General features: G+C 40.6%; 1 protein-coding gene across 1 annotated transcript in view; it reads left to right on the plus strand.

Annotated features, from left to right (window-relative positions):
• The window catches only part of LOC121865249 (reelin-like), a 44,672-nt gene that overhangs the window by 23,559 nt on the left and 8,511 nt on the right, over positions 1-12,602 (plus strand). The window contains exons 37-56 of the mRNA XM_042364608.1: positions 245-472; positions 703-971; positions 1,271-1,373; positions 1,782-2,005; positions 2,492-2,715; positions 3,190-3,334; positions 4,235-4,419; positions 4,649-4,734; positions 4,932-5,064; positions 5,628-5,735; positions 6,242-6,410; positions 6,880-7,040; positions 7,808-7,965; positions 8,191-8,393; positions 8,691-8,902; positions 9,069-9,154; positions 9,576-9,655; positions 10,723-10,884; positions 11,201-11,396; positions 11,676-11,955. Coding sequence (XP_042220542.1) covers positions 245-472; positions 703-971; positions 1,271-1,373; positions 1,782-2,005; positions 2,492-2,715; positions 3,190-3,334; positions 4,235-4,419; positions 4,649-4,734; positions 4,932-5,064; positions 5,628-5,735; positions 6,242-6,410; positions 6,880-7,040; positions 7,808-7,965; positions 8,191-8,393; positions 8,691-8,902; positions 9,069-9,154; positions 9,576-9,655; positions 10,723-10,884; positions 11,201-11,396; positions 11,676-11,955 — 3,412 coding nt within the window. The remainder of the gene's footprint in view (positions 1-244; positions 473-702; positions 972-1,270; positions 1,374-1,781; positions 2,006-2,491; positions 2,716-3,189; positions 3,335-4,234; positions 4,420-4,648; positions 4,735-4,931; positions 5,065-5,627; positions 5,736-6,241; positions 6,411-6,879; positions 7,041-7,807; positions 7,966-8,190; positions 8,394-8,690; positions 8,903-9,068; positions 9,155-9,575; positions 9,656-10,722; positions 10,885-11,200; positions 11,397-11,675; positions 11,956-12,602) is intronic.

The following is a 12,602-nucleotide window of genomic DNA, read 5'->3' on the forward strand; positions in this document are numbered from 1 at the left end:
CAAGTACTGTATTGTATGCTACTGTATTGTACTGTATTTTAATGCTGAGCGGATATTGAACTTGCCTACAGTCCTATTGGTTTCTGGTTCAATCTTGGGGCACTCAGTTCACCCAGCTGCAAATGGGTACCAGCCTGCTGCCTCCTATGTACCAAAGGCTCAGTATACTGTACAGTGTGTTTGTGGAACTAATTTTGTCTTTCATATTTTATTGCTGTGTATTATTTTGTCTTCTCTCCTGCAGGATGGGTTGAGGATGGCTACCACCATTGACCTGGACATGACAGCGGGTCAGTTCCTGCAGTTCCACATCCGTCTGGGCTGTGACAAGGCATCAGGGGGGCGTGGAAAGAGGAGTGTGACAGCCCTGGAGAGTGTTGGGCCCCTGCTGGTGGAAGAACAACCCTCCAGGAAATATGGCATACTGGTCCAGTACTCCACTAATGGAGGAATAACCTGGAGGCTTCTGAAGGTAAGAGAGGGAGGAAGGGAAGAAGGAGAATAGTGGGAGGTAGAAAAGAGAATAACAGAGAAGAAAGAGGGTAGTAGAAGGTAACAAACATAGAGAGAGAATGATAGATGAAATAAATAGATAAGAGAGGGTGCAAGATTGGCATTCAGAGAAGATGAATACAGAGAGAGAGACAGACAGAGAGGCAATGAGATCCATAAATACTAAATGCAGCCATTATTCCCCACCAGGAGATGCACTACATGACACACCCAGACCCAGTGTTTGTATCCATCGCCTTAGTGGACTTCCCCATGTCCCTCACTAATGCCACTAGGTTCAGGGTATGGCAGCCTCACCATGGTGGCACTATGACCCACACTTGGGCTATAGACAACATGTTCATTGGTGGGATGCCCATCTGGCCCAATGTACTCTATGATGACTTCAACAAGCTCTCCCCTATGGCTGATGCTTGGATTGACTGGCCTGCAGGTGAAACTGGCTACACGTGTGAGAAGTAAGTTTATGATGGCCGTGTGTGCTCGTGTGATGCTGGGGTTAAATTCTCGTGCCTTAGAATAAACGGAAGAAAAGAAGAGAGACAAAAAATAATGTGCATTATGTAGTCTCATGAATCTGGCAATACTCTGTATTAAAGCAAAGCCAATTTTCCATTCTTTCTCAATTGTTGTCCTGTAGGTTCCATCAGCTCTTACTTGAGTCTTCACATCAGATTGTCATGTATTTTATTATATTTATTGTACAGTACTATTGTATACTATGTAATATTACATTGGATTGTTTTGTGGTGGACAGGCATGATTCAGACACCAGGCTGGTGTTTGACGTCCAGGAGGGCCAGCATGCCCTCTACACCCGAGACCTTCATGTTGATAGTAACTCTGTCATACAGTTTGATGTAAGTTCTTGTACCTTTCTCATATTTTCTTTTTAGTTGATCACTTTAATTATTACATCAGTCATATAGGATTTTACTATGACTTAGTATTAAAATTTTTCTAAGTCTTTTAGAATAATTATGAAATCTTAATTTTTTTTTTTAAATAACAGTAACAGACAGGGCTTGGATAAATTCTTCCAGCATTGGGAGGGTTTACTGTACTGTATATATTATCTTGCATCATTAACTTTTGGTATGGGGTTCAGCTCAAGACAGAGTGGAAATTTAAAAAACTACTGAACTGAGACCTTAAAACTTTACTTATCAATCCTGTTAATTGTATTATTACTCTCCTTGGTATTTCTGGCTGTTGTTGACAATACAGTATTAAAGGAAATAGATTGCAACTTAACATCTGATCTCCAGCTTAAGGTAGGGTGCGGGGAGGTGACGGGCAGGGAGCACAATGTGAGTCTGCAGTACAGTAGTGACTACGGAGCGACATGGCAGACACTACGGCCACTGCCCACCCTCCCGTCCTCTAGTCCAGACTGCCTTCATGAGCTACGGACGCCCACCATCTTCTACCCGAACAGTGAACGTCAGTGGACCAGGGTGGTCGTCCCTCTCAAAGGTCTCCGGATTTGTGGGTAAGTCCAGACCTTTGTCACCTTAGTGGCTTCACACTGTCTGTAAACTACTGTAATTACTATCTTGAGCTTTATAAACTGTGCAGCGCTTTACCTCATTGCGTCGTACTATATGTTGTTTTTGTACCATATTGACCTGTTATATCTGATGAGAACAGTGGGGGCTATTTTCTGAGAACTGAGATTGTATTCTACCAACAGTTAGTTGAAAAAAGATACATTTTCTAATTGATCTTTGCTGCTTTTTGTGAACTTTAACTTGTCGTGTGAACAAAACATGAAAACTGACAGTACTGTACAGTAGTTAAGGACTTAAGTATAAACTTAGAAGTCCCAAAGGCTGAGATCCAAGAAAGTACAGTAATACCCTGCTGGATGTTATAATTTAATCCCTAATTATAATAATGTTTCATCAGTATCCACTACAGTATATTATGAATTGTATTATTGAATTATAATTCATCTAACTGTACTGCCTCATTACAGGGTAGCAAGGTTCCGGTGGTGGCAAGGTTACTACCGTGCTCGCGAGTCATCAGCCACCTGGGGTGTGGACAACGTGTACATTGGCCCAGCGTGTGTCCACCACTGTGGCGGCCATGGCTACTGCCTCAATGGTGTCCACTGTGTGTGTGATGACGGCTACGATGGTGATGAGTCTTGTCGACTTACAAAAGAAAATCAACAGACGCTTCGTGAAGACTTTGAGAGTTAGTGGTGCCTTCCCGTTGATCCTCTGTGATGCTGAATTGTTTTATTTTTTCATTCAGTGTTTGTGGTTTATGTTTTATTCTGTTTCATTTTATCATTGTATGTTTTTATGATTTTATTTAAGTTTTTATTCAGGATTTATCCAAATTTTCAAAAAATCTATATAATTTCACCATTTTAATATTTTAGCATTCCAATAATGTACACAGTACCTTCATTTTAACATTCATGTTGTAATTTCTTTTTTGTCTTTTAAAGAATTTGTCTTAAGTCATTGCCCTTTATAATGACTACAAGGCTATCCATTTTAATATTAGAAAGTTTAATAAGAAATATGAATTGAAAGCCAAATTTTGCAATATACAGCACAGAGACAATAATTCCAAAGTATCATAAAGGTGATGCCTTAAAAATGCAATGGATAAAAACAAACAGAATCTCTTACCTGTGATTAACTTGACACTGACCAACAGAGGGAGTCCCAGGTAAGCAGTTTATCAAGTGGTCTGGGGCAGAGGTGTCGAGGTTCTGTGGGGTGGTGACCGGGGAGGCCCTAGTCTTCTCCCAGCAAGGTGAAAGGATGTTGGTCACAGCTGATCTTGACCTCTCCCATGGCAGGTAGGTAGATCTTGACCTCTCCCATGGCAGGTAGGTAGATCTTGACCTCTCCCATGGCAGGTAGGTAGATCTTGACCTCCCCCATGGCAGGTAGGTAGATCTTGACCTCCCCCATGGCAGGTAGGTAGATCTTGACCTCTCCCATGGCAGGTAGGTAGATCTTGACCTCTCCCTTGGCAGGTAGGTAGATCTTGACCTCCCCCATGGCAGGTAGGTAGATCTTGACCTCCCCCATGGCAGGTAGGTAGATCTTCACCTCTCCCTTGGCAGGTAGGTAGATCTTGACCTCCCCCATGGCAGGTAGGTAGATCTTGACCTCCCCCATGGCAGGTAGGTAGATCTTGACCTCTCCCATGGCAGGTAGGTAGATCTTGACCTCCCCCATGGCAGGTAGGTAGATCTTGACCTCCCCCATGGCAGGTAGGTAGATCTTCACCTCTCCCTTGGCAGGTAGGTAGATCTTGACCTCACCCATAGTAAGTGAGCAGGTTTAGACCCCTATAATGGTAAGCAGGATAATATTTTAACTCTTCCTTATGGTAAACATTGGTCTCTGTGAAATTTAAGAGAATTATTTGATTATTGTGAAAGGATAAAGGATTTAGTTTTGACATAAAGGCAGCGAGGATGATTCAGTTGAAATAAACCGGTTTAGGGTAGTGTTGAAAATCTTTGATGATGAACTTAGGAAAAATAAAGACAGTGATAGGATGGTAAAGTTGGAATAAATTACTTCAGGGTTGAATTAGAGATTGAAGACATGAACGTAATAGATTTAATTAGAAACTGAAGACATGAACAGGATTTAGAAATAGAGGTACTGTAGATTGAGGATTTACATTTAATAGTGAAAATATTTGTCATGTCAGTATCTTCATAGTATTTGTGTGGTTCTCCCAGCGTGGTACAGTTCTACATTCGCTTCGGGTGTACAATAGAGGACGCAGTACTTAGGGATGGACCCGTACTCCTCCAGTACTCTAGCGATGGGGGCATCTCCTGGACCCTTTTAGCTGAGTTGAGCCCTGAGTCTGGTCCCCCAGGGTCCAAGCCTCACACCCAGCATCACACTCTGCCTCTCCCAGGTATGTCAAGCTCTCACAGTACATCGACCTTGTTTACACTAGCAGAGGTGAATTACTGTTAGGTTTCCAGGACCACCACAAGAAACTGGTTCTCTTACTTTAGCCTGTGACCATAATCTGTTCTCTCTCTCTCTCTCTCTCTCTCTTCTCCACAGTGCAATTTGTTGTGACCACCAATCTTACATAATACTGTACAGATACAGCTAAATCCTGCCTATTTTACTTACAGATACCGCTAAGTCCAATGCAACACGTCTCCGCTGGTGGCAGCCTTCTAAAGACGGCACCTTCACCTCTCAGTGGGCCATAGACCAGGTATGACTCTCTCACCTATATGGGTATGTGGACAAATGTACACAAAGCCAGTTTTTGATTTGTCTACAATTACTTGAATTATATTGAGGAATGTGAAGACCTTAAGACATAAGGAGAAAATAATAAAGACTGAAAAATAAAACTGATAAATTATAGTAATGAGGCCACTAATAACTGGTGTGTTTGTGTGTGTTCAGATTCATGTAGGCAGTTCTGTGTTGGGCATCCCAGCCTTCACTGATATAGACACAGGAGCTGGGTGGCTACTCAGACCTGGCTCAGTCATGGAACCTGTGTGTGGTCAGGTCCACAATTCTCTACACTTTACAAGTAAGTGAACCTTTTAACCATTCTGTCTAATCTTTATACTGAGGTCATGAAGGTTTACAGGAACTAAAAGATATTAAAGGCAACCAACAGAAGCTGAGAGGAGAATTTTATGTTTTCAAAAAATATTATTATTATTATTATTATTATTATTATTATTATTATTATTATTACAGTATTATGATAACTGTATTATTATTATTATTATTATTATTATTATGATATTAACACTGTTATCACTAATCATGATAAAAAATGGATCTCCTACTCAGAACTAGACAAACCAGCCCCTCAGTACAGTATAGGAGAGTGGGGGGAGGGAGGTGCACCTTGTATTAAATTTCCCTCAAAAGCCCAGGGTAACATTATAGCAGTAAAAGACATGAAAGGCCAAAATAAAATCACTATATTATTGTTAGTAAAAGCAGTAATATTAGCATTGTTGTTATTTCTGAGTACTGTACTGTACTGTAATGACATTAATAATACCTATAACAGTGGTCATAGGAGATAGATTAATGGATTAAAAGGAATTATTAATAAGAGACGGTGTGATGGTGGGACAGGTCGCGATGGCTATAGGTTTGCCGAGACGCCAGACATTGTTATGACGGAACACAGCTTCATCCAGTTCACCGTCTCTCTGGGCTGTAAGGATACCGGAGTCTGCTTCAGTAAGTCCTACCCTAATATGTGTTCTTCGTTCTTTAATTTGTTCATCCGTGTTCTGCCTCTGTTCACATTGTTCTTTTATTTGTTCATCCGTGTTCTGCCTGTGTTCACATTGTATTTTTTAATATGTTCATCCGTGTTATGCCTCTGTTCACATTGTTCTTTAATTTGCTCATCTGTGCGTTCTGTCTCTCTTTACTGTAGAGTAGGAGTAGAGAAAGAGGGGTAGAGGAAAAGAGAGAAATATGAAAGAAAGATAATTAGAAGAAAGAGAGAAAGAAAAATATAAAAGAAGGAAAGAAAGAGAAAGAAAGATTAATGAAAGATGATTAGAAGACAGGGAGAGAAATATGAAAGAAAGAGGAAGAGAGAAAGAAAAAAAGATGATTAGAAGAAAGAGAGAAATATGAGAGAAAGAAAAAAGACGATTAGAAGAAGAGAGAGAGAGAGAGAGAGAGAGAGAGAGAGAGAGAGAGAGTAAGATATAAAAGTTACATTACCCCAACAGAGGTGGAGGTAGAGTACTCCATTGACCAGGGGGGGTCATGGTGGCCTATCAGAGACTCTTGCATCCCCTCCGACCCAGACTGTACTGAATACTGGCCCTCCTCCACCCTCACTTCTGACCTCTACACTGACCCATCCCAGGTCATGTTCCGTGCCCCACACAGGGTCAGGTGAGTCAACTTTCCTCAGTTTATTGGAGTTAAAGAATCATATCACCTGTTGTAAAGGGTTATGTAGTTCAGAATTCGTTTTGTTATGGTTTCAAGAAAATCAGTTTAGCCATTATGAACGGTTAGGAAGTTCAGTATCATCATTCTCTGGGTTATTTTATCGGGTATAAGGATCAAGTACGTCTCGCTGTTTCTTTTAGTATAGGGTCAAAGAATCAGTTTGTCTATTACTAGAGGTCACTTGTGTAGATTACTTTATGTCAGTGAGATACTTCAGCTCAACTGTTTCATAGCTGTATCTCTGTATCACTTGATTGAGAAGAGAACTGTATCCTGAGACTATATGATTCATTAATGTGTCCTTTTTATTGTATCTCTGTATCTCTGTGTTCTCTGTACTGTCTCCCAAGGCAGCAACAATTATGATCACTAAATCCCTGGACTGTATCTCCACATCACTGTATCCCAGGTCTGAGTTGACACGGGTGCGGTTCATACAGCGTGATGGGTGGAGACAACAACACTCGTGGTCACTGTCACATGTGTATGTGGGTGACGAGTGTTACCTACTGTGCTCGGGGAGAGGCTTCTGTGATGCTGGTGTCTGCCACTGCAACAAGGGCTGGACAGGTAAAAGTTTTAAGGCCACAAGTAAGACTCTTAAGAATGGGGTGAGACTCAACACCTGGTTCTGCCATAAGGTGACACATGAAAAATGCCATAGACTTCAACAGGACTCAGGAACATACACACACACACACGAGATGAAGATTATATCTTTCATCTCTGCTGTCTTGTCTACTGTGATTTTTGCTCAACACAGCATAGTCTGAAGTTAACCATTGAGTTCCTTATATGAACAGATCTTTAATAAGTTCACAAGTCTTACTTTTATTCTCTTTGTCACTGATCTGCTCTTAGTCACTTGGTTATTTTTACTTTGTCTTGTGTATAACTGTAGCCAAGCAATAACTGCCATTCTGCTTTGGGTAAGGAAACCATGTATGGTCAAGAAGTTCTGATTTGGTAAAATACAAGTCAGATTGTACTGGAATAAATTGCAATGCACAGACTACAAAAAAGTTAGGTCTGATAGTTCTCTGCACTGTTAGCCTCTTATTTTGAGACAGGGAACTTTAGTGGGGCAGCCAAGAGCCAATTCCATATACTGGGATCATAAATAAATTATCTCATCTTACAAATGGACAAAAATCCTTCTCAATAAACAGTGTTGGTACATAATCATTCAGAAGAATAGATTGTGAACATAATTCAACATATTAAAATTGCCCGTGCATGATTGATTGATTTAATTTTAATAGCATTATAACAGTGAATGTATGTTTTAATATTTCAATTTTTAACATACAAATACCTGTAAGTCTATGTTCCTGCAGGAGCGAGCTGTGAGGAGCCATTGAGCCACCTGGCAGAATACATCGTGGCAGACTTTAGCAGTGATGGCTGGATGGCAGACTGGAGGAAGGTGGTGGGTGGCCAGGTCACTGAACACTGTGGACCCATCGCCTCTGGTCAGGCCCTACACTTCCTTGGGGTCAGTCACTTCAAAAAGAAGGATGAGAGAAAGTTTAAGTAATTTAGGCATACTCTATAGCACTGCACCTCTATGTCAAAGCTTCTGTACTGATTAGACAAAAGAAGAAAACTGGATAACATATTCCCTCATCCAGCAAGATAGGCCCAAGTGGCTCTATATTGTTCCTGACTGTATCTCTTCATTCTGTTATTTATACTGTACAGATCTTTTATTGCATTACAGGGATGTAGCAGGTACCTAGAGACAGTGGACCTGGACCTGCAGGAGGCACTCTTTGTGCAGTTTGACCTACGGACAGGTTGTTTAGACCCTGTGAGTGGGAGGGAGGCAGGCGGGGACCACAGTATCTTGGTGCAGGTCTCCTGTGATGCTGGTATCATATGGGTTACCCTCAGGAAGCTCCTACTTATATATCACCAACCACAGTAAGTGTTCTGGTGTTTACTGCTTTTGTGAATATTAACCTGAAAAGGAGATGTTACATTTTGAATTTGTTATATTTTATTTGTGTGTTGTATTGTGTCTGTCTAGTTTTGTGTGTTTATGCTGGGATGTGAAGTGTTGTACAGTATTTTGTGTATACTATAATGCAGAACGTTTATAAGTGTATGACTACAGTAAGTGTACTTATATATAACCTATTTAATTTTTTCTTCTTAAGTGAGACAACTGAGATTTAGCATTCCAGGTAATGAGGGACATAAATTTGTGGATGCCCTCAGATATGTGTGGTTGGAACTACCAGAAGACCTGCGTTGTCTGGGAGGACGGGTGCGGTGGTGGCAGCCTGACAGTGGTGAACGAAACCGCTACGACTGGGCGATGGATGGAGTGGTGGTAGGTGGGAGTGTGACGCCCCCAGAGAACCTTACCTACACCCACCCACACCACCTGGCTCCGCCCCTGTGGCTACGACGCTACAATGTTCGGGAAGGTGAGGTGAAATTTCCTCTATTGGTTAACAAGGGTTAATTCTCATCTTTTTATCTCTGTACCATCTATTTGCTAAGTATTATATCATCATTAAAATGCTTTTAAATGTTTGCTAATATTACATAGTGTACTTTATAGTCATTTTATTAAACACTGATTTGTTACAGACACTTACTGTGACCATCACTTGGCTATGCATGTCATGATGTCAACCCCTTCTGAGCCAGCCATCATCCAGACCACAGACCTGCAGGTAAGTCCTCAGCCAAGGGGAAGAAGACCTATTCATGCAATAAACTTTAACTAAGCAATGTAGGTTTTGCCAGGGAGGTACAGGACCTTCCCTCACTTGTATTTGTTCTATTGTATAAAAATAGTAAAATATTGATAAGTGAGTAATGACACTTAATGCAGCAGATTATGATAGATTAATTCTACAGTGTATTATGTTGTACAGTATATAAAACCTGTACTCTGTTGGTGCATAACACAGTGTACTGTATACAATATGGAATAAGGTATATGATCTTCCTGACATGATTAGAGGTGTAACAAGACACATATAATTTACCTAAAATGTGGCAGGTGTTACATAAGACACCACAGGTGTTATGTGAGACATTAGTGACATCCACATATTAGGTGCCATGGCTAAAGTGTTGTGGTTTCGCCAGGTGGGGACGGACCATGCTATTAATTTCCTCTTGGCACTGGGCTGTGGAGCCACCTGGGACAACACTGCCCAACCAGTCAGGTAAACCCACAACAGTTCTGTATCATTGTTCAGTGCAGGAGTATCAGTAACTCACAATTATTTTGTTAAAACGTGAAAAATCAACTTCATTTACAAATACCTTTTGTGAGATCAGATTTTATGTTAGGGCAGCCCTGTGTATGTAGTTATCAGTGTGTGTGTGTGTGCTTTTTTCCCAATGTGGAATTGCAACACTTTAACACAGGAACACCAATACTGTATAGTATATCAAAAGCCTTAAATTAATTTTTGCATAGTCAGCCAAGTCTCTCAACAACATATTCTATAATGTAAGTTCATTAAACCTGAGTATCATTAAGTCCTCTCAAACAATTATTTTTCAAAACTTATAAGGCTTAACTATGTTTTCCTGATAGTTTTGAACACTTTTTTCTTTTTCATTTATCCACTAATTAGGGGTAGCCCTCAACATGCTGATTAAGGATTTATGGTTACAAATTTTATATTTGGGTAATAACTTGTTCTAATGTTCCTTGGAAATTTTTTATTAGTTTTGCAATGCTAATCACATGCTACCTATGATTTTTTTATTGCACTAATATAGTTACAGTGCACACATTGATTTCCAAGTCTGAGTTTATTCAACATCTCAGTATACAAACATTTGACTTAGGAAATTTCAGAGATACGAACAAACCTGCCCATATGTCCAGTTAACTGTTCGAACCCTGAGTCATAAGTACAGCTGCCTACAAAATTAATACAGTATAAGCTATTTTCCCATTAAAAAACCCTTAAAGTCTGGTAAGATAATACAGTAATATGCTGTATTTATTATCGGTGTATAGTTGCACTGTACTCTACATCCTTTATTTTTACAATATGTTCGGTATCTACAGAGGTACATTTCCTTATTGAGTGATGCAGATTGTGATGAAAGAGCACAAACTGGTATGATTTTGCACAACACAATTTGCATCATAAAATCACAAGAGGATGATGGTATTTACACAACAGGCCAGAATTCGAGAAGGATAAGGATGACACAGTTATGTAGCTTTTTTTTCACTTAATCACCAGTAATTGACTGACTGCTTGTGATCCAGATTGGAGTACTCAGTGGACTTCGGCAATAGCTGGCGTTTGGTGAGAGAAATGTGTTTGCCAGGGAACAGCAGCTGTACTGAGATAGCTGATGCTTCTGTCTTCTACGCTCCCCTCAAGTGGAACAGATATGTCTACCCTCTCAGTCATATAGGACCGGCCAAGTTAGTAGCCTTATTCATACACACAGACCTATTTCTAATTGTTGATAGTTATTGGTTCCTGCCAAGTTAACAGCCATCTTAAGACATGTAGAACCAGCCATATTAATATTGTAACAATGTTCTGAGCCATATTGAGCCAGCCAGGTTAGTAGACATCTCAAGATTTATTGATCCAACCAAGTTTTAATACAGTAGCCAAATTCTTAGACATAGGCTCTTGATTGTCCTGCTTAGTCAGCAAAAGTCACCTAAATTACTTTTTCCAGACACTTGATTATGATCATATGAATAGTATCACTTGTGTCACCGTAAACAGGTATGTCAGGTTCCGGTGGGTGCAGGAACCATCATCAGATGTGTCTGGTCGTCACCAATGGTCACTGAGGGATGTGTACATCGGGCAGGCATGTCCCCACCACTGTCTGGGTCGTGGGTCCTGTGTGGAGGGTCTGTGCCACTGTGATCCTGGATACGCTGGGCCTTACTGCCAGCACGTCACAATGGACAATGTGGTGAGTGTTGAGTCAAGGAAAAAATATACTGTAAAGGAATCTCTGTCAGCACTGTATTTAAAAAGTAGGAGGAATTGAGGTGAAAAAAGCAGATATGGCCTTGACTGACAAGGTTCATTATATCTGATATTAAGAGTAACATATCTTTCAGAAGTGCTCTTCTCTTCCTCTTTAACCAACCTCTTAACAATGCTACATTTCTCACAACCTAAATAGCAGGTTAGTAAATAATGCTGATGCACTATTGTGGCTGGCAACTTTTCCTTTTCCACATTTCAGCCATTCATCAGGGACCAGTTCTCTGCTGGTGTGTTCCTGTCCCACTTTGTGCAGGTCCAGGGTGGCTTGTTGTCTGAGGGATGTGGGGGTTTGGAAGAGCCGCCCACTGCCACCTTCCAGGGCCCCAACACCCGCACCCTACTCACCCGTCCAGTCGACACCCGCAGTGCCAAGTTTGTTCACTTCATTGCCCAGATAGGTAGTCCTCACAGCAGTGGAGTCTGTTCCACCCCATCGCACAGGCTCCACAATGTCTACCTCCAGTACTCCATAGATGCAGGTATGACTCTAAAGGATGACATGAACTCCTGTCTGTCACTAAGTGTATGTTGTGATGAGTACTGTATTAATCTTGTGTAACACGAATCTGAATTTAGAATAACACTGTTTGAACACAAGTATGGTGTTAGTAAAACAAGTAAATCTGAATGTAGGATTCTAATATCAACTGTGGAAGCTTATGTGTGTGTGTGTGTTTGACTAAGGCAGGCATGGGCAATGCATGGCCCAGATCATGTGTTTGTGCGTAATTGTGGAGTAAATGAGAAATTCTATTTAATGTGGCCCACAATTCAGGTAGATGCAGCCAGCTTATGGTGACTAAAGCAATATTTATTAAAAGAATAATCTTCACATGCAATTTGTTATTGTTTCATCACCTAAGAGTGAGTAACAATGGGAATGTAACAGTGAAATAAGTATATATAATCAATAATTTATAAACATTTTAACTTGTGTGAGTTTACGGGCCAAGTTCAGATCGATCTATTTGATACATTAGCTGCTATGTGGAAGTAGGTCACTTGGGAATAAACTAAAGTTGGGTTCACGGTCTGTGGTCACACAGGGTTTAACTAATTAAGTATTTCCAGAATAACACAGAAACACCTAAATTGCACTTCGTAAACTGATAATTGGCTCGTACTT

The sequence above is a fragment of the Homarus americanus genome, unplaced genomic scaffold, assembly GCF_018991925.1.
Source record: "Homarus americanus isolate GMGI-L3 unplaced genomic scaffold, GMGI_Hamer_2.0 scaffold16889, whole genome shotgun sequence".
In the NCBI taxonomy this organism is placed as follows: Eukaryota; Metazoa; Arthropoda; class Malacostraca; order Decapoda; family Nephropidae; genus Homarus; species Homarus americanus.